At 36.1% G+C, this 23,698-nt stretch overlaps 1 protein-coding gene across 1 annotated transcript; it reads right to left on the bottom strand.

The window, feature by feature from the left end:
* Nucleotides 1-321: 321 nt before the first annotated feature.
* On the bottom strand, nucleotides 322-19,912 carry LOC146739499 (fatty acid synthase-like). The gene is made up of 23 exons (XM_085502825.1): nucleotides 19,789-19,912; nucleotides 18,861-19,016; nucleotides 18,586-18,759; nucleotides 17,851-18,051; nucleotides 14,048-14,170; nucleotides 13,109-13,811; nucleotides 12,147-12,348; nucleotides 11,585-11,774; nucleotides 11,167-11,396; nucleotides 10,478-10,973; nucleotides 9,578-9,769; nucleotides 8,819-9,079; nucleotides 8,188-8,358; nucleotides 6,376-7,603; nucleotides 5,490-5,854; nucleotides 4,701-5,030; nucleotides 4,499-4,618; nucleotides 3,976-4,098; nucleotides 3,057-3,280; nucleotides 2,298-2,451; nucleotides 1,378-1,574; nucleotides 992-1,238; nucleotides 322-767 (listed from the first exon to the last, which is right to left on the bottom strand). Exons 1-23 carry the CDS (start codon nucleotides 19,910-19,912, stop codon nucleotides 322-324), a joined length of 6,657 nt encoding a protein of 2,218 aa, XP_085358951.1.
* Between the last annotated feature and the right edge of the window lie 3,786 nt (nucleotides 19,913-23,698).

Below are 23,698 nucleotides of genomic sequence, written 5' to 3'. Positions count from 1 at the left end.
TAGGAATATAATATAATGCTATTATGTGCGTGTTCTTTACTGTCTGGTAACACATAGAGTGACTGTGTACTATTGGTTGAACACATTAAATTGGTATGTAAAACATTTTGATTGTGTCCACATGTGAAACAACTTAAAATAGAAGCATTTTTACTCATGTATGTTTTTTTTAAACAGGTCACCTTGACGATCTCGAAGATTTTAGAATTGAGGTAATAGTCTGTGGTGAAACACATTCCCATCAAATTTTTAGTTAGTCAGTCAATCATGCTAGACACCCAACAGTAGTACCTGATAACATATTTACACGATTAAACTGATTTATCTTTTATCTAAACAGTTATCTTTGCAGCTCGATTTTAATTTATTCATTGTGAGTTGTCTGATGTCATGCATTGTCATGACAATATTGTAGTCTCGTTCCAAAGTCTGCCGAATTTCAACACCCATCAACGAATCCAGTCCCAGATCACCCAGAGTTGTAGTAGGATTCAAAGTGGATGGATCATCGACACCTAAAATATGTCCAATAGAATCTACCAATGTGCGGCGTTTGGTAGGCGCCTCTTCAGACATGACATAATTTGATGCATCTGGCAGTACATAGCTAGACACCACTGGGTGTTGTTGAGCAAGGAAAGTATCTAAAGTAGACAGATAGGAGGCAACTTTCTGAGGCACTGTACCCCCTACTACTGAAATATTGTAGCCCATTGTTTCTGGCACAATACCAACATCTTGGATAGCACCCCATTGTATGGCCAATGCTGATGAGAAAATCACAGATTAAGATGAAAATTACATATTGCATTATTTAATATCTGATCTATACACTTTTCATGAGTATGATCGATGACAATTTATACCTCCAATTCGTTTGTACTTTCTAAATTGATAATTCATTAGTAGTGTCTATGAAAAATAGTTACTTCATTATATTAGATCTTTAGAAATTAAAATTTGTAAAAATTTGTGATTTTTTGTCACTAACCTGGATATCCATCATAATATCTCTTTTCACATATTCTTTCCATGGCGGAGTTTGCAAATCCATAATTAGTCTGTCCAGCGTTGCCACGTCCACTCACAATGGAAGAATACACAACAAACCAGTCCATACTTTCAGCACAGAGCTTACGAGTAGCTTGGTCCAGATTGTATGCACCAACATACTTGGCAGCACAGACTGATTGGAATGTCTGAGGGGTCTGGTTTTCAAATAAGCCATCTTTCAAAACCTGAATCAATCAAAAAAGTGTTGTTGTAATTTCCACATATACACATACTATATCAATGAAATAGGTGCGTCCAATATCCTGAATACAGTATGGAATTTGTATAATGGCATAAATATTTCATTAATTTTACAATATTTACCATTGCAAGATGAAATAATCCTCCAACGGGTGCAATTCGGCTGGAGTCTTTTATTAATTTCTCAGCTCCATCACTTTCAGTTATGTCTACAGACAAGATGGTGACCTGGACTCCAAGGTCGCGCCATTGTTTCACACGCCGACTCTGATAGCCATTGCGAATACCTGATCTAGACGTCAGAACAAGGTGAAGTGCTCCTACAAAATTATAGGTTGATATTTGTTATTGACTAGAAAAAGTCTAATGGGTTTGATACTGACTGAGCAATATATGCTGTGAATACTGTCTGAAATAATTGGCAGTGTTTCACCTACCCACCCAACAATTGTAATTTGAATTATTTAGTTTTATTTTCTTAAATGAATAACACCAAATTATGATTTGAATTGTATTTTTGTAGATGGAAGGTTTTCTCTAGCCAAGCGTGCCCAAGTCACCATTAGGAAGCAATCCGAAAACGAGAATGATGTCTATGCGTCTGTATAAACTAATTTTGTCAAAACTTGCTACATAGATTGTACATTAAATATACATCATTTTATTTCCATGGGGTAGCTAGAAAAATTAGTTTGAAATATCTAGAAGAGAATAAATTCATACAGATTTTGGAAGGAATGACTGACCCCTTAATAAGACTGACTTTAAGTCATTTTGTTTCATTGAATGTTGCTTTTGAACGATCATGTATCGTATATAATGTTGCACATATGCACACATTTCATTGATGATCCAATTCGGGATGGCCGAATTGCAACCTCTCAAATCAAAACTGAACGACTGACCATATATCTGGCATACCCTGACCATTCATACTTATCACACTTGATATCCATTTCCATTTCTTTGTTTCAATATTATAATCTGAAAAGATATTCTTATTTGTAACCTGATGTACATTATCAACAAATAAAATCACCTACCTCTCTCAACTAGCCAGTTAGCTAACTCCAAACCAAACCCTCCAAGACCACCAGTTATAATGTACGTTTTCTTGGGATGACACACACTACGTGATATTGCAGGGATTTGTACAGGGCTGGACACAGTTACACAACCCGATTCTTCCCTGCAAACCTGTGAACAATTATTTAATGTCGGTGAAGAAGATAATTATGAAAACTGAAAATGGTGAAGTATTACATGTAGTTCTGACCTCTTAAGAAGATTCGATTATTTAATTACCATCCAGTTGTGTGGCGGTGTAGATGTAATTTTGTTTTTCGGTGGGGCGACTGTGGTGTGGTTAGTAGCGCATCTGTCTACAGTGTTTCTTATTGCAATATTTGTTTTAATGTACAATGTATTGCATTTTTATTTCAGAATTACCTTAAATCATGTTTTTGTATTTTTAATTATGTTGGTGTGCACTCTTACAAATAAAAACAAAAAGATTAAACTGACACAAATGTTTGTTTTTCTTAAGTTCGTTGTTATAGAGATGACAGGTTCGTGTCATGCACAGTCGGAACAAATACAACATACCAGAATCTCCATTTAAATTACTATTATTAATATTGTACAGAACAATTATCTGACAGTTTAACAGTCTGTTACAAACAATGTCTGTTTTCAAAAGAAACTATATAGCAAATTTCAACTAACATGAAGGAATAATGCAGTAGTTCATTTAGAATTACTGAAAATGTTTAATCCATATCGTGCATAAATCGAATACCAACCTGGATTAGCACTTTACCAATATGTTTGCCTTGTGCCATAAATCGAAAAGCGCCCTCAACATTATCATGTGTAAATACTGTTGTTTTCAGTGGCTGTACAGCTCCGGATTCAATTCCCTGAGAGACTAAATCATAAACCAACTGCCAGTCTGGGTTGTCACCTTCGAACAGGGCATCCAGCAAGATACCATGGAATGTTACATTACGCAAAAACAGAGACATACCTAAAGTAAACAGAATATACATTCAGAGTATATGTGATTAAGACACTCATTCGAACACGTACAGTTGAATCAGAGTCAAATGTGAAGCTACTTACAAGATTGTGCCTGATTGGCTACCCAACCATAACACCTAACACTCAAACAGAATCCTCTTTAGTTGGCCTGTTTTTTGTCATTTGTTTGAATGTACCAAATTCTACCTTGTATATATGCGCTGTTTCCATTGATATTCCGTAATGTGATCTATTGTTTATAGCACATATTTTCAACATATCAATTTTAATCGTGAATGATATCGAATTATGTTTATATTAGATGTTTATCATATTCGTTCTACACCGACCATGATTGCGTCGATCGATGCACCCGAGTTCAATCAGGAGCTAAACCTTTCGACCTGCAACCAGTGAGTGAATAAATGTTTTTTTGTAACCATTGAGAGTGTGATTGAGATTGGATCTGGCGGTCAAAGCAACCATCGACTCCTGGGCTCGATTGTCTTTGCAGCGAGATCTGTTCATGTACCGTCATCTTGTATCCACGGCAGGAGTGACAACGCTAGTATTCAATGGCGAGAATTTGACACAGACATACAATTTGGAAATTCAACACTGGCTGTGTCATATCACTCATAGTGATTTTCAAATATTGATGTAAATAATAGTGATCCAAACATAATACATTGTTAATTTTACCCAGTGGTGAATTATTGGAAAGATCATATTTGCCAATTTCCAGGAATCGACCATGACGTGCCAGTATTCTGGTGCTTGCCTGTAACTTCTGTCCAGCCAAGGAGTTTAAAACAACGTTAACACCTACAAAACAAAGGAACATGCAAGTTTACAGCATACAAAACAAGATTGTTATACGGTGAATCGACGTATTTGCTCTATTGGAAGCGCATCTCTAATAGCACATAGCACTCAAAATAGTACACGACTTTGTCATGCGATATGAGTAGAATAAACACAGTATATACTATGCAAAATAAATAAACATCTGTGTTAAATTCGGTGTTATACTGAATGCTTTGCACATTCTTCAATGAGTCAAATGTCTTTTTCAGAGTTACACAAGTCGTATTCTTATAAATATCTCGTTACCATGGTTTTTGTGTAGAAATTGTACTCTTTTGATGGGATAGGTTTATGTATTTATATATATGGTAATGTATAAATAAAATAAAAAGAGTTACATAAGTTGGCATACACCTACCCTTTCCCTTAGTGGCTATCAGTATCTTCTGCTCAAAAGTGGAATCCCTTGAATTACCGAAATGTTCTTCATTCATTTCTGGGAATCTTTTCATTATGTAATCCTTCTTTTCCTGGGAACCTGAGGAAATAAATCTCGAACACATAAACATATTTTATCTTGTGCAACCTGTTATGTCATTGCGTAAGAAAAAGAGTCTTACCAACTGTTGTGAATACTTGACACCCCTGATGTAGGGCCACGGAAATGGCAGCCTGTCCAACACCACCTGATCCACAATGTATTAGAACACTCTCTCCCTTTTTCAGCTGCCCTCGGACAATCAGTGCATAGTATACGGTCGCATAGACAACAGGAACTGAGGCAGCCTCCTCCATAGTCCATGACTGCGGTATAGCCCAGGTGAAGTCTTTATCAACACTCACTGTGGTTGCTAGACCTTTAGCAGTTACCAGTCCCATCACACGCTGGCCTGCAGTGTTACGACCAGAGAATTCCATTCCCAATACACAATCGTAAGAAGCAATATTAGCTAAAAGTGCAAAACAAAATATGCATTCGTAAACATAGAAGCACAGTCGATAATTTGTAGTTGTGTTTGGAGATGTACTGTTTCACTGCTAAAGAAACAATGTCAGATGTAAATGAAATCGGATGCCTATGTGCTCTCAGATAATATGCAGATCTGATTAGTCTTTGATTGAAATCTCTGCATATGGATGATGTGGTTTTTATAAATTAAGATTTACACATATCAAATATATTTAATTTTTCTTTACTTATATTCAGTCCACTAGATAAACAACATTAAGCTTAATATTAAGTTATTATTTAAATATTGTGAGTTTGTGTTTGTATCGAGATGTGGATGAAAATTGCACTGTCATGTATAAAGAAATGTACAATTACTGTGAATGTTGATCACACAGCAGAAAATACCCATACAAATAATATTAATTGTGCACATATTGATTATAGTTGTTCACCATACCTGGTAGAGCATCAGGAGGTAGTTTACCGGTGGCCAACATGATGTCTCGGAAATTAAGAGATGCGTAATAAACATTACAAATCTCCTTGCTCTGACCAATGAATTCTGGGGTTGCATATTTCATAGGTGATTCGATCCATTTCAGTGAACTGAGATCCCCACGTGTCAATACGTTAACATATGCATGTGGTGTCAGGATAGTGCTGGATTTAGTGGAAGTGCTGAATGGTACATGACGAAATGATCCCCATTCGCCATCACGGTAAATATTCATCACTAAGTCTTGATGCATTATCTTTTTCAATGTTTTGTCCCCCAGGTCTAGTAGTTTGGCGTCATTCTCCAGACTAGCATTGAATATGCATCTGTGAAGATGTGATAAATTATACTACATTACAATTCATGAACTGTGTAGTAACACATGGCAAACATTAGTTAAGCAACGATGAAAGCATAAATAACACATTAATATTTAATATACAGCTACACTGGTTCTGAAATAACTAAAAAAGGCGCATGTTATCCATATAGACAATGTGCTTTGTTTAGAACATTTACATTTGTTTCTTTTTAGCAATTTACACAATGCCCGAGAGTGGAACCACAAGACGTTTGGTTCAAACTCATAATCAACACCAATCAACATCAATAGTATACACAAATGTGTATTATTTAGTGCTACTTCATGAATATTCATTTGTTGATGATTTTTTCTTTGCAAACAAAATGTACGTCGTCTATATACAATATACTGTAGTAGCCAATCGCTAGAACAGGTCAGGAACTGTTACATGACGGAATGCATAGATGGCTAAGGTTATACATTTACAAAATAAGACAAGTGGTGCAATACAATGTGGAAAACAAATCAAATCAATAGAATTACCTAATTCTATTTCCACCTGGTTCCTGCTTTAAACAGTTCAACAAACCAACAATGCCAGAATCCACGGCACCATTCACCAGCAACCAGATTTTCTCTTTCATAGGCTTCCCTTGATAATTTGAGATTGCCTTGTTCAAAGTATCTACCCATTCAAAGTTAGCACCATTCAGTGACAAAATGAAGGACTTCTCATTAAATGAAACACGTTTTCGACACAGAAACAGTGTTGACTGCAAACCATCAGACTTTTGAGAAACAATTTCAAAGTTGGCTGACTCTAAAACTGTCGCCCATTGGTCTTCACTGAGAAACATTTCATACTGTTGCTCCAAGTAATTGTCGTTAGACATATCTTGTGATATGAACTCCAATACTGCAGGTGCTGTGAAGTTTATGGTTCTTTCATGTAACAGCAGAAACCCACCCTCTATCAAAGCCGATAATATGCTACTCAGAGCTGAGGGAATGTTTGACACCCTGGCAAGGCCCTCTGCAATAACAAGATCTGATGAATTGACATCACCAGGTGGTAATTCGGAAAGATCCCATTTTGTCATTGTGTAAGCAAACTCCTCCCCTTTCAACGACATGACTTTTTCAGATTGATTACATAAGATATATTTTAGCTGTAGCATTGGTTGTGAAGAATTTAATATTGGAATCACTTTGCTGTACAAGCCACTTCCCCTAACTTCCACAATCTTCATCTGCATGCTTGGCATGTTCTCCGTTACCACATCAAGACAATATTTTAGATATCTCCCACTAGTTAGAATGCTCAGTAACTTATCATTCTGCATCAGATCAGAGTTGAGACTCAATACATCCTGTACGTCTTTAGTGAATGATTCACTTATCTCCAGATTGTAGATTGTAAGAATGATTTTGATCAGACCACACTCTGGATCATTCATGTATTTCTTTACATCGTCAATGACTACCATTCTAGACTTTTCAGTGTTTAACATATTCTTTTGATAATGACGCGTTTTCCTGACCTGACATAAGAGATCTAGGGCGTATTTTTCACAGACCTGTTGGTAATTCACCAGTTGCAGATCATCGCTCACAATTCGTTTTTCATCATATGGTACGAATATATAACGTTCACAGTTTGACAGAGTTTGCTGTAATTGACGTCTTGGGGCCACAGTAGTATGTAGACCATATATCTCTATGCCACCAGCAATACATCTATCAGTGTATGTACCAACAGTCACCTTCACTTCTGTAAATGAAATTATATATTCCATCAAATGAGAAAACTTTAAAAAGACATGCATGACAACTGACATATACAGTAATATCTGATTCTATTTTTCATACGTTAGCTGCCTGTTCAATACTGAGAACAATATGACAGAACAACAAAGATTCAATTCTATTCCAGTCCAGTCCTGTATAACACTATTACAATGTGGAGTCGATCCAAGCTATTCCAGCATAGCACTGGCGCAATATTGAATTCATGCTAGTCCAGCAAATCACTGATCTACAAGTTGGAGTCAATCCAAAATAGTCGACCATACTGCTCGTACTGCAATATTGAGTCAATCCATGCTTGTCCAGTATATCACTGTTACAATAGAGTAAAGCCATTCTAGTCAAGTACATTACTGGTTCAATGAAAAATTGATTCATGCTTGTCAAGTGTATCACTGGCACAACCTTGCAGCCAATGTACTCATTGGATTAAAATTACGAAGAGACACACTGATTGTATAAACAATTGTAGCACTACGGTACTGTTCCTGGGACTTGCATGCACCTTTTAAAACATTGTCTAGTGAACAGTACATTAGATTGACCTACCAGTCTGTCCACCCTGCTCGCAGATCACCCTCTTGAGATGTTCAACAGGATCTATTCGGATTGATCTAATTCTTGTTGGCAATCTAAGGCTAAGTCGTAACATCTTTATTTGTATCATTGTGTCAATAAAAGATACCCAGTTACCATTCCATGTAAGCCATCCATGGTTACCTGTAAGCATTACAAGTAATCAGCATATACGGGAATGCAAGGTAATTGGAAACATACATGTGACCAGGAAACATAATGTAAAGTTTGTCTTAACACTTTATAAATGACTCCCCCTTGTAGATTAAACTGTACAAGGATAATATGAATGGAAATTTGTTTGATAAAGTGGGTTAATGTTCTGCAGACTCTCTTCACCAGTTATAAACTGCACTACAAGACTGCATAGTATTTTTTCTCAGATTGACTCATATAAAACAGTTATGGTTAATGATAATGATAATGGTTATAAAGGCTTGGAAATGCATGCATGTTCAATTCACGTGGTGTATTTATCCTTTGCAGAACTGTTTCTTAAAACAACACTTACAAATAATTGTAATGCTTAATTAGTTAGCTGGTTAATTTGGTACTGAGGTCTTCTTTCAGAAAAATAGCAAATATGTGAAGCAGATGTGCTTACCAGAATTGTCCGCCCGGACTATTCCTTGAAAAGTTGCTCCATAATCATATCCTCGAAGTCTGAGTTCTTTGTATACATCACTAGCAGACAACTCCAATAATTCAGTATCTACTGTAGTGTCTTCCTCGTCCTCCAAGACATCAAGGAGTTGCAATGGTTCATCAGGGATTTCTACTTTGCCGGATGCACATAACTGATTACTTTCAGAAACTTCAAATATTCCTGTAGTTGGTGCTAGACACACTTCTAGAGTCACATCCCCTATAATTTAAACAATGCGTAACTGTTGAGATCGGGAATTTTTCTTACCAGCATCAGCTAAGGAGCGTTAATATATATAGATATTATGTCTTCCTTATTTACTTTCATAGATTGGAAACAAAATATCAGCTTATAGTATAGTGTGGTATACTAAGCTGATTTACCAATATGACAAGCAACACATTAATTTATAAGTTACAATATAATCCATCTAGTAAATACACGAATATTTATAAAGATGGGCAAATGTGGTTTAAATCAGTTATCATGGATGTAACCAGGCTGTAACACTGTTTCATTCCTTAAACTGAAAAGCACCATGTAAACATGCATCTTTTTTTGAAAGCAATATTTGCATATTGCAAACATCTTAGCATTTTACCCAATATATATTTATTTGGTACCACAAGGTAATTTTAAATAACTATGAGATTCATAAAACGATGTCAACATAAAACTCACCTTTGAACTTTGAACTTGAACGAATTATAAACTTACCTTGACTAGGCAAAACTGTAGCTCTATGTATTGTGAAATCTTCAAAGACCACTGGAATCTTTTGGTATGGTAACCCACGTATTTTAGCCAGAGTTTTCCATGCAAGAAGAAGGTGTCCTGTGGCTGGGTATAACACTCTGCCATCAATGCAGTGATCACGCAGATAATGGTCTTCTGATGATGGTGATACATCTAATGGAAAGGAAAATATATTATGTTTATTTCACTAAACGTGGAGATATGCACGCTAAACGTTGTCTGCCTGCGAGTATTTGGGGAAAACCAAATTGTTCGATTGTACTGTTTGTATAGCTGCGATACGGGTTCCACGCATGGGGCATATCACATAATCATGAAAGTTTGGTTTGAGCATATATCGCCAAAAAAGAAATATTTCTGGCGATTTTTATAAAAACATTGGCGGTCATAATTGCAAATGTGCGTCCACCGACGAACTCCCGAGAGGATGAAACTGGTGGTTAAGGGTTAGTGAGTGATGTGCCCTGTGCTGTTTTTTGTTTTATGGAGTATTTACACGCTTTGTATTTAGATAAAGAAAGGGTATCAACGCAATATTCTTCTCTTCAAATCCTCATTTCGACATTTAACTATGAAATGGAAATATGAATTTGATTTTATATATTAATTCAAAATGAAACGCATTTCACGTAATACCGGAAGTCTCGTAGTGCTAGAAAATTAACAATTTAAAAGTCATATCAACAATAATTTAACTTTTCCATCACGTGTCACTGAGCAAACTGTCATGAAAAAATAAGAAATAATTTCACCATAGGAATGATTGTAAAAAGAAAAAGATGTTCCATGACTTTTTAAGCTTTCTGGCATTGACTATATATTACATGATTGTGTTTCATAGTGATATATATAGAAACATACCAATTATGTGCGAGACCATTGCATTACTTTGCCCACTTCCTGTGGAGAAATCTCTGGCTTTTGGGACATGCCATTGCTGTGAGTGATCCCAATGGATCAATGGAGCGATGGATGGTGTATTTCTCATTACTGGATACTGCACTTCTGGGAATAGTTTGTTGATTTTTAATGTCATTCCATTGAGATAACATTTCCCAATGTTAGACAAAAAGAATTCAAGATTGTTTGGGTAGTTGCGTTTCATTAGTCCAATAAAGGCACAGTTTGAACTGAGAGAGCGTTTCAGAATGGCTTGCAGCAGGCAATGAGGAGAGACTTCAATTGTGATAGCATTAGATGGTACATGAGACAAGGCTTCTTGAAATAGCACAGGATTGACCAGATTATTTACATGGTAGTCAGCAGAGCTATACTTGGCTAGTTTGGTGTTCCAGTTGTCTTGTGGAATGGAGGAACTGATCCATCGTGGTGATCTCTGACGAGAATATTTGATAACCTGCAATAAAATATACAAAATCACAATATGAAGAACTTAATGTAACAATGTTGTGTGGCAATCATTCTGTCATGGCATTTACAGGATAGTTAGGACATAACATGCCATCCGTGTTGGATATGGATTGTATCTTGATTGCGACGACAACTGCTCTTTGATTGAGATTTACATTCACGTCTGGAATTATTATTACCTTTGTTAGAGCATTTCTCAGATTTGGTGCAATCTGGGCCATGTAGTGGGAGTGGAAGGCAACATTTGAACTGTTCAGTTCTTTAGCAAATATGCCTTGCTGTTTCAGATCACTAACAAAGTCAGCAACTTTAGATTTTGGTCCTGATATTGTGACAGTGTCTTCTGCATTATGACATGCAGCAACCACGTCATCAGGACACATCAATTTAGCTTCTTCCCATGACAATCCTAAAAAACAAATACAGGTACAAGTTTTATATGTTCCAAGACAAGTTAAAAAAGTCATAACTAAAACAGAAAAACAGAAACGCATGTAATGCTTATCAACGGTATTTGCAAAACAACAATGAAAAACAAACATGGGTCATGGGTTGTTTGTCCGACTCTGGAACAAAAGGCCCGCACATACAACTTACCAACAGCAGCCATGCCACCAGCTGGTAGCTCAGCATCAATCACACACTTGCCTCTCCAGTAAGCAGCAAGAACAGCCTCTTCAGCTGTAAGGCAGCCATCAGCATAACCACAACCTAACTCACCAACTGAATGTCCAATAATACCATCAGGTTCCACACCTATGAACTTTAAGAGGTCTACTAAACCAACCTGAATAAAGTAACAAATGCTCATGTCACTTTGATTGAAAAATAAGTTTCCTTCAACACACTTACTCAATGGAGTACAAGCACGAATTACGGTTGTGAGTTTCAGTTTAATTTGTCAACTATGAAAACTTCAAACAAATCATTTATAATGTAATTTGAGGATGTAATTTAAGCTTCATCACTAGGGGACTAAAAGTATACCAAACAGCGCATACAATTTAGTTACATAACCAAACACGATATAAGTGGTACATGCCATTTGTTTGAAAGAGTAATTAAAATAACACTCTATTTCTAATTATTTTAATTAACCAAAATAATACAAAATGTACGAAACTTTTATTGTGAAAAAGATGAAATATTCATTTCTTACCTGAATTGATACAAGTCCTACAAAGGACTTGATCACGTTTTCATAGGTATTTTCATCACTGTTCATTATCATATCGTACACATTGATGTCTGTGTCTTTTAATGCCTCTGTACATTTCAAGATAGATTTCTTAAAAGTGTTTAGTTTCATCAAGTCTTTACCCATGCCTTGCCACTGCGTACCCATGCCAGAAAATATGTACCTAATAAATTAATATATAAAACGTACTAATAATATTTCAACTCCAATGGAAATGCCACACACAGAAGAATAACACTTCCAATACTAGTAATATGACTGAATACAAATAAAAAGTATATTTCCGTAATTCCCTCTGGCCATCTTTTCTCACATTCGTACAAAGGGAATAGAAATCGGAGATGTGTTAAATCCTGCTTTTTGATTAAGAAATCAACCTTACAGTAACACGGGAGCCATGTCCTACATCAGAATGCAGCTATCTGAAAACAAAGGAGATTTTACATTGCTCACCTGACCACCGGAAGTGCGGGAAAATGGGAAGACTAGTTTTACAAAACAAATGTTCATCGTCATAAAAGGCTCACGTAATATAACTAGCACTAGACTAGTGTTTCATCAGTGTATTGTCTCATTATACAGAAAAGCTTACATGATTCACATTGCTGGAAAAACTCTATAACCGCAACAGGGCTTCAGTTAATCACTTAAAACTCATCAAACTTGTGGCATAACGTCGCTATCATACCCTTACGTAATGGGAATTAGCGGCCATTTCTAGAAGTCTAAACCGAAAGTTTGATAACTCCTAACAGAATATTCATATATGGCTTAGTATATTTTGTATTTATATGTCCATATATAATATATATTACTTCAAGTCACTATATATTCGTGTCCATTACACACAAGTTAAAATCGTCTTTTAGGGTCGATAGCTGAATCCCCTGTTGCGTGTTCATAATACACTAAATTTATCTTACCATATCGGTCTAGTCTCATAGTTTATTATCTGCTGGGTTTCTTGTATTTTATTCTCACTGTTTACAATCTTGTATCCCCTATATGGAAATCCAGTTGCTGGTTGGTTGCAAACATTATTCATCAATGATACAAAATCAGGCATTTTCGCATACTCCTCAACTTGGGATAGCAATTTATCCAAACCCTCCTGAGTTCGGGCACAACAGTGGAGGAGTCTAACATCGCTTTTTGGAATGTGTACAAATCTTATGCTGTGTGGTTTGAGAATCATATGAACATTGGAACCACCAAAACCGAATGAATTAATCCCAACCAAACCATCTGGTAATTCCATAGATTTATCCACTACTTTTAGTCTACCATCATGCAGTCCTGGAATATCAAGGCTGGCATTATTGAAATGCAGATTTGCTGGAATGACTCCTTTTTCCATGGCTAGAATTATTTTGGCAACAGCAGCAAGTCCAGCAGCGGGTTCCGGGTGACCCATATTTGATTTCACGGAACCAACAAGTAAAGGGTTGTCTTTGTTTCTATTTTTACCAATGGCCTCAAATATAGCATTGATTTCTTGTAGGTCACCGACCTTTGTACCAGTTCCATGAGCTTCAACGTAAACAACATCTTTGGGATCAATGCCTGCTTCTTTGTAAACTCTGTGTATGAGTTTTTTCTGTTCATTTCCAGACGGAAACGTAATACCTGAAAAAATGTAATGTATTCTTCTAATAGTCATGTTCATGTTGCTATGCCAGGCATATTATCATATCAGTTTGTGTGATGTACAACTGCTTTATTCAAGAGTGATTTGTCATATGTTTAAATTGTTATTGCTCAAATGTCAGTGGCTACCTACAGTCTATATATTTGGGTTGTATTTGGTCACAATTTAAAACATAACAGGTGAACACATACATATTGAATGTATACAAACTCACCTTGTTTTTTATACCCGTCAGTGTTAGTTCCACCATGAATTACAGTGGAATATACTCTCTTAGCATTAGAGGACCTCATCATTAGGATTGCAACACAGCCTTCAGATCTACAATAGCCATTACCTGAAGAAAAATTGTAAACATATCATAAAACGACAAAATTAACTTTACCCCAACCACGAACCTAGACAAAATATTGATTCTCCTTTACACAAGAGATCATAACAGTAAACACAGCCTCATTTTAAAATTAAATTGATCCGGTAACTCAAGTTTCTAGTAAGAGTTCAGTGTATCTATCATCAAGTTACTAGTACATGTGTCGTTTGTCATTGTCTTCTTGGATATATATATCAGTTCTTTTTATTTAGATAATGGTAATTTGTTGGTCAGAGCGCCCTAAACTTTTTGTGGGGAATCATGTTTATTGGAATGCTCTGATTGGATGGAAGTTCGAGTCTAGCAAGGTATGATAGAATTGGCCTGTTATGTTCAGATTCAAATAAGTATGAACCACTAATTTGACAGGGAAGTGACACTTATAATGCAGCAAGCTGTTTTAATTGCTGTTGTGGTAGAGGTTTTATACTTTTGTGTCAAATGCATTTATTGGTCCACTGAAAATTCAAAATAATGTTCCCTGTAACTTAGACTCTTGTTGATCAAGGCATTTTTAAAATCATGGATTTTAACTTCCCTCAATTTATGACCTGTTGTCCCCTATAAAATTATGGTTGCATCCAATATTAAAGTAAAGAAGGTGGAGTATAGCGTTGATTCATCTCGTTCTACTCTGGATTACTTGGAGTCAATAGAGATTCTAGAAAGTTAGTATTTATATGCCTGTGTGTTTTTGTTTTTTTTGTTTGTTCACTGTCTTTGACTTTCCCGGTATGTTTGTTGCTATTGACAACAATTCAGTCCTTTGCAAGGCTTCAGTCAATGTTTTTCTTCACCACCTACACATTTCCTCGTCGGGCACGATGTAGCTGGTGTGGTATATTTATCAAGGACAGTAGAGCATTTGTCACATTTAGTGCTCCAAGAAAATATTCTCTGTCCATGTGTATTTATATAAATAGATGCAATTTCTTTGGCTTGAATAACATTCACTGGCTTCGTGCTTACAGGTATATTGGTTTACCTGTTTCTAGTTGAAATTTGGCCAATCCTATTAACCAAGATAGTTGGACATTTGCCACATGTCACAACACTCATTTCCAAGTGCCACAGTTTCAAACAAGTAGTCAAACCTGATATTGGCTGGAGCTTTTGTTTATATGGAAATGGACATGGTGAACGGCAAACTAGATGGTCAGAAAGTAATAAAAATAATCACAGGTTTGCTCCATTCACCCCACTATGAAGTGAAAGGCTGTTTATAAAGCCATTTATGATGGTTTCATGTTTTTTATGAAAAATGGTTTTAATTATAAACTTCTATGCTCCTGCACCCAACTGTAGGGATCCATCAAACTAAACAACAGGTGTCACTATTACTAAGAAAAATGTACTTTTTTTATATTAAAATTACTGAATGTTTATACTTATGTTCTAAGAAGTTAGTTACTGAACTTTTAATATCAGGCAATGCATTAGTTCATCACAGTGACTACGTATTAAAATGGGTCTGGATTCACTTTGGTTTCTTACGTAATTGTTTGACTAATCTTGGACTTTAATTGTGAATGCAAAACATGGTTGAGCTCTGTTCATTTTTGGGTGGGTAACATTTAATTTCATCACCTCGGCTACATGTTAAAATGGGTCCGAATTCACATCGGTTTCTTCCGTAATCGTTCAACCAATCTTGGACTTGGACTAATTGTGTATGCAGCCAAGGTACACCTACAGACATTAATATGGACATTCAGTTTTTTTTTTATTTAGATAATGGCAATTTGTTGGTCAGAGTGCCCTCAAGTATTTGTGGGGAATCATGTTTATTGGAATGCTCTTATTGGATGGAAATTCGAGCCTAGCAAGGTATGATATAATTTGCCTGTTATGTTCAGATTGAAATAAGTATGAACCACTAATTTGACAGGGAAGTGATACTTATAATGCAGCAAGCTGTTTTAATTGCTGTTGTGGTAGAGTTTTTATATTTTCCTGTCAAATGCATTTATTGGTCCACTGAAAAATGTTCCCTGTAACTTAGACTTTTGTTGATCAAGGCATTTTTAAAATCATGGGTGTTAACTCCCTCCAAGTTATGACCCGTTGTCCCTTATAAAATAATGGTTGCATCTGATATTAAAATTAAGATGGCGGAGTATAACGCTTTGCCGAATGTGACCCCGAATATAAAAATTGCGCAAAAATGGGGAGGCGCTAACGTGGACGAGTACGGTACTGTATTGTCAGTATGAAATAATTTGTGGGTATGATTAATGAATACACCCAAACGTTTATTCAGATACTGATATATACTTTACAAGAGTATTTCACTGTAGTCATGGTCTTGAATAACGAACAACAAATTGTATTTCAGAAATATATCATGTCATCCTTATGTGCAGACTAAAGTTGGACCGTTTTACCTTTTTTTATTATTTTTTTATTTGTTTCGTCTATTGAGTTACCATATTTTTACATCTTTATGCAAAGCAAAATAAATGACTTACCCTATGATGATGCGACATCCTGGTTGTTGTGCATATTAATAACCAAATTTACATAATGGTATCTCGAGAACAAGTCATTAAATTTCAAAAAGAATTGATACTCATGTCATCTCGACTAATCGGACCTTTTAAATTCAGAGTTGACATAGATGCTATTTTGACCTAAATTGCATACATTAAGATTTTTCTAATATCTAAATTACTACTTAGACAGATCAGCAGTACTCAACCAAGTCAAGGTCACGGAAAAGGGGCTCATTGATCCTGGGGTGAAGAACAACGGAAATTTGAAACAATGGCTCACTGGGAATATCAGTTATGGTAATATCCAAGGGAAAATACAGTGTTATGACTGAAACCCAGCAACATTTTCCATAGGCGGTGTTAAAATGGTACAATAACTGCGATGAAATCAGGTTATTAATGACACGAGCGTGCCCTGTATACGGCGTGCCATGAACAAACTGATTCCATAAGTTGATTATCATGTTCACTTTTACACAAGTTCAGCCGATTCCTGATCAGTATAAATTTGGATTTTGCAAGATAAATAGATAAAACACCCAACATTTTCAATCCCACGCCCTCTTTACGAGTTATGAACAATTTGACGTCATCAGCATAAACAGTAAGTTTACAGTGCTGTTTATTGCTGTATGGTATGACCAATCCTTCAATATTTGTATCATTCTGATGTTATGGAGTAGAGATTCAATGGCTATAACGTAGAGGGCAGTGGATATTTCCCTTCCGAATACCCCGAGCTCTCGCGTTGGGGGAAGTGAGGGCGCAAGTAATGCGAATCAAAGACTAGGCGTGGGCATAAATGAGGCGATTGTAGGAAGTGAAACAGTCACAAAAACCAAATGCATAAAGCGTGTTAGAGATATTTATGATTTATTCTATCAAATGCCTTTTCTTGGTTTATGTAGGATTTTGAGTTTAATTTTCAGGAAATGTGTTATTCTGACGCCTGAGATAAAATATCACATTTTTATTGCCATTATTTTTCTCTAATTGAAAAAAACTAAAGTAACGCGTAGCAAGACCAGTGTGTTTAACAAGACGTGCAAGTAGTTCCTTCTTTTCAGTAGCTAAGTGGTGCATTGTAGGTAATAGTGCGTTCACTTCCAAAATAGTTATTGTTGTTTTAGTATTGAATTGTATAACATTTACCTTGTTCATCAAATGACTTGCACAGTCCTTCAGGAGACAACATACCAAGCTTCATAAACTGCACTGATGTATTGGGTTTAACATTTATATTAACACCAGCTACAATGGCGGCATCACAATGACCACTGCGGATAGCTCTCAATGCATGTTCCATTGCAAGTAAACTGGATGAGCATGCTGTATTTAGCAGATAACTTGGCCCTGTACAAGAAAACTACATAGATTAAACTATTGAATAACACACTTTATTCACAAATAGTCGCCGAGCAAGATGACTTGTTTTCTACCGCCATTGCTTGTAATGTACTTTGATGGTAACAGGGACAAGAAGGGATACACTTGCGTCACCTGCTCTCATATGACTAAAGACTGAATGAATGCAAGAAATCAACACACAATAATTTCCAGAAATTAGCCTAAAATATGTTAGATTATGTCAAAGAATGAATCTATTTTTAGAAATATATATTCCTGGCATCTATTCCTCTCATGCTCACAAAGTATATCAAATTAACTAGTAAACTACCAAAGTATTTACCGTCTGAAAGCAACGTCTGTGTGCTGCTTGGTAAAATCTGATCAAACATATTTTACATTTGAATTAAATTTTCATGCGAGTCACATGACAGTAACATTTGTTACACTAAAGAAAAACGTTTACATCCTGTGATACGAATGAGATATCTTTGCTATCAGAAATATGTATTGATTTAAATAATAAGATTTGATACTCACCCTTGAAGTCAAAGAAATAGGATATTCTATTAGCAAACATAGCGGGACAACAACCAGTCATGCTGTATCCAAGTAATGCCTCGGCGTCACTGGTGAGTGCTTCAAATGTTTCCGAGCCGTTAGCACCAACAAATACACCAGTATTGGTGCCTCTCAATATCTGGGGATCAATACCTGACACAAATAAAAACAAAGTTTGTCATTAGGAATCACGTGTATTATATCCAAAAGACAAATGAATTATTGTTGAGTGTCTGTGAGGGCAGTAAACATACCTGCATCTACTATTGCTTCGTAAGTTAACTCCATGAGTATTCTTAGCTGCGGGTCCATGGTGTTTGCTTGTTTTGGATGAACACCAAAAAAAGAAGCATCGAATCTACTTAGATCTTTAATTTTGCCACTTTTCCTTGGTAAGCCGTGGAGACCTGATATGTGACACATAAATCATCACTCATCACCTCATTTATACTTCATATTATTTACAGCAAAGCCCGAAATAAACTGATCATTGTTTCCAAAGAATTATAATATGCTGACGCTCCTACATAGTACAATACAACAATGGTGCTGGGTGGTAAAAACGACAAAAATAATCGTTTACTGTGGGATATTCGATATGTGTGTTTTACTTCCCAACGTGTTTACCCACGTTACCTAAATTAAAAATTCAATGATGACTATAATTATAACTGAATATCATGAGATGTTATTTGAATGGTCTAGCCCATCATAAAATTATAACTATGAATTAGACTTTGTCATGTTGCAGATGTGCTCTTGACATCATGGGCAGTGTTTCTCTGTGGAGAGCAACTTTCCATTCACCATTGTAATAAAGGTCTGGTCGGTAGACTGACCCATAAGTGATCTAAGCCAAGAGATTTTAGACAACGCTTAACTAGAATGTAATGAAAACCGTTTACATCGAGGAAATATGAAAATAATATTTTTTTTGAATTCAAGCCGTTGAAAGGAAAGTCATAACATTCACTGCTAACAATGTTCCTTGTAACATTGCAATGGACATTTTATGATCAGTTCACACGCACGTCCTCAGATAACATGACAGTCTGCCAAAATAATAAAACAGTTCACAAAGTACCGCATCATTTTTCTAGAAACTTTTAACCAGAAAAGGGTCTGATTCTTGGCTATATCAAAAGTAAATTTACAATAGAAAGAATATAAATAAAATATCTGGTTCCCATCTTCTGTTATCTTCTGTTACCATGTCATCTTTGTTGATGAGATGTTGCCAGAATTCCTCCAAATTATCGGATTCTGGAAGCCTGCATCCAATACCACTAATTACAACGTCATCCATAACTGTTTCCATTACTGGGAAATAGGGTAGTTAAAAATACTTTATCTCAAATGTGAGAAAATACATTTAGAGATTACTTGAAAATAACAGAGTTTCTTACACATACATTCTTGCAATAATTTGTTCGAGTTGATAAGCTGTACTGCTCGACGTGTAGCAATATTTAGAAAGCAATTGCTTTCCAGACATGACATATGTATCATACTTGGCAACCATTTTTAAACCCAATTAAACTACTTGCAGTGTACAATATGTACCTGGATTCCTATGAATCTGCTTGTGCCTTAAATTGTACATTGCATATATAATCCAAGTCACCCACATTTGCCGTGATATTGAATTACTCTAATCTATTTCACAGATGCATGTTGCGTCTAATACGTAAAACAAATAAAACATGGAAAAAACAGGTAATTGACAAATTTGGCAGGATTTTCACCGCCGTGTTGAAGAATCAACATGCCTGAAAGTGTACTTTAATTATACAAAGTGAACATTGAACCATATGTGATAATACAAAGCTCGTTGTGCATACTGCTGAAGTAAGCATGACATTCTGTTCATTATTCAACGGAGATCTGTGTCTCTGATGGCGGACTACACAGACTGTATATTGTTGCGTTAAAGGGGAGCAGAGGTGTGGCTTTTGACACTCTGTACATGAAATCTGAGATCTATGAATGGATTCTGTCGATAAAAATAACTTGTATGTGCTGCGAAATGCCCTAAATATCGGATATAAAACGGGCTGTGAAGCAGACGACAAACTTCCGCTTTTCCTGGTGTCATTTCGCCTCTAGAGGGCCAGTCACATGACGTCATCAGTGAACACTGATAATTGAACCCATTCATGCTAGTACGCCAATCCCATAGAAATGATACTATGAAAGACCTTGTTAACTGACTACTTAAAAGTTGAAACATGGCGAGGTGTTGTGTTATGAATGCCGTAACGATTCATGTTATGTTTCTCGAAATCCCAAATAAAAAATCAAGTTGTTGGTTGCGAGAAATCGGCGGAAGAACTAACCTGAAAGTGAAGACAGTACATCGTTCTGGCTATAGTAAACAGTGAGTGAATAAATATTGTACGAGTTAAAACTAAATGAAAAATATGCTAATATCACTTGAACCACAGTACTCATTTTGTCCAACTTCCCACTTTTTAAACGATCGCTTAATTTCCGACCGGAAAACTACCGCATTTTTATCGTAATTTTTCTCTCACCGACCCATTGAAAACACCGACCGGTCGCCCAAACACTGGTCATTGGCAGAGTAGTGATCGAAATAGTGGTTTTGAGTGATACAGTTTGGGGATGCAACGGGTACTAACTATTATTAAATTCCGAACTACTCTTCAAATCTATACCACATTGTATCATTCGCGGAGGAAACTTCACCTGTGTCCAATATTAAATAACTGACTTTGCGTAATTATTATGAAACCGATATATTACAAGTTTGAAATTTTTAGAGCCGGTAATTGTAAACAAATTTGCGTAATTAGAAAAGCAGCGCAAGTTTGCGTACAGCACCGTCAGAACTAATAACAATTTTAGAAGATCGACGCGCGCAGCATGAAAGAAAAAGATTGCTAAGGCAACGCGCCTGTTCAGTGCGTGACTTGGGATCAAACTTCGGTCAACACACACTTGATGTCAGCATCGCCGCGCAGTAAGTTACGCAATGAAAGTCAATTGCATCCTAAAATGATGTCGTTGATCACTCAGTCGTTTGCAAAATATTATAACTAGTTTCCAAGCTTTTGATGCAGCCAGATTTATTTAACTTTGTGGAAATATAATCTTTTTAATTTCTCAGTCCTTTCTGGGCGACCTGCGGCTGTTTGATTTCCCACTCGCTCCTAAGCTAGCGATTGGTGAGAATGGTTATTAATATATTACCCAATGCACTTGTAAAACGGACAGTCATACCGCAATTGTGTTGAAACATTTTGGGGCAGTAAGTAACGTCAGAATATTGTTTAAAATAAAATATTCCATCCCAATCAAATCTAGGTCAAAGGGTCAAAGTGTGTGCATATAATTATAGATAGTTAAAAACTAAATATATTTGAATTTTTGACGGCTATTCAACGTTTGTGCAAACAAGAATAAAAAAGGTAGTGTATACAATAGCGATATGACTGAGATATCATGGCATTTGTTTACAATATTGTACCGGCTCTAGTATTTGACACAGATGAAGTTGTTCGCGAATGATACAGAGTGGTATAGATTTGAAGAGCCGTTCAGAATTTATAATAATTAACACTTGTTGTATATCCCCAAAAAATTTGACTACTCCTGTACCGGTGACCAGTGTTTGGGCGAGCGGTCGGTGTTTTCAATATACGAGCGAGAGAAAAAAAAACGGTAAAAATGTGGTCGTTTTCCGGTCGGAAAATACAGTGCGGTCGGAAATTAAGCGATCATTTAAAAAGTGGGAAGTTGGGCAAAATGAGTACTGTGGTTCAAGTGATATTAGCATATTTTTCATTTAGTTTTAACTCGTACAATATTTATTCACTCACTGTTTACTATAGCCAGAACGCTGTACTGTCTTCACTTTCAGGTTAGTTCTTCCGCCGATTTCTCGCAACCAACAACGTGATTTTTTATTTGGGATTTCGAGAAACATAACATGAATCGTTACGGCATTCATAACACAACACCTCGCCATATTTCCTCAACTTTTAAGTAGTCAGTTATCAAGGTCTTTCATAGTAGCAATTCTGTGGGATTGGCGTACTAGCATGAATGGGTTCAATTATTGCATTGTGGGACAGTGAACAGTGAACAGGTACATTTTCTAAGCTCTTGGTCTAATTCAAAAAAACTCAGTATTCGTGAGTAATTTTACCTCTGCGACTTTACATAATGAAGTGCAATGACTGTAACGTGAAACGAGGCGTGGTTTTGTGCCAAGGGGATTTACCACTTTGTGGAAAATGCAAGGTAAAACGATTTTCTACCACGGATGAAGCCGATATGGCGGCGAATACAGTGAATACCAACACAACAGGTGGTTCTCCTAACAATGGTGATGACAATATGGCAACAATACTACGTGAAATTCGTAGTATTAATGAAAAGCTACAGAAAATCAACGTATTAGAGGGGAAATTGGAGCAGGTAGAAAAATCTATGAAATTTATTAATGATGTCTATGAAGAAAATAAAAAGAAACTAGAGGAAATACAAAACACTAACCATCTACTTATTGCTGAAAATGGTCTATTAAAAAGAAAGGTTTCAAGTTTGGAGCGAAATTATAATGATTTGGATCAATATACGAGACGGGAAAATATTGTTATTACTGGCATCCCTGAAACAGATAACGAGGATACTGACGAAATAGCTTTGAAAGTTGCTAAAATCGCCGATAATAATGTAACGATGTCGGACATTGATGCTTCGCATCGTTTTGGAAAACGTCAAGTATCCGGTGAACAACATCATAAATATCCATCTCCAATTATTGTTCGTTTTACTACAAGAAGAGTTCGTGATTCTGTGTTCAAAAATCGTAAAAAGCTAGCTGATGTCAATTCATCAAACATCGGGTATCGAGCTGCAAATGTTATCTATATTAATGAGAACTTAACACCAATGGCGAAATCATTATTGACAAAGGTAAACATCAAAAGAAAGCATTTTAAATGGAAATTTATGTGGACACATAATGGTAGAATTTTAATAAAGAAAGACGAATTGTCACCTGTGGTCCATATTGCCGATGAAGAAAGCCTTACTAAGATATGCTAATTCACCATTGTTATGT

This window comes from Saccoglossus kowalevskii, chromosome 8, assembly GCF_978046115.1.
Source record: "Saccoglossus kowalevskii chromosome 8, keSacKowa6.1, whole genome shotgun sequence".
NCBI classification, from domain to species: domain Eukaryota; kingdom Metazoa; phylum Hemichordata; class Enteropneusta; family Harrimaniidae; genus Saccoglossus; species Saccoglossus kowalevskii.
Note: the sequence above shows the minus strand (reverse complement) of the source record. Positions and strands in the feature narration are given on the sequence as shown.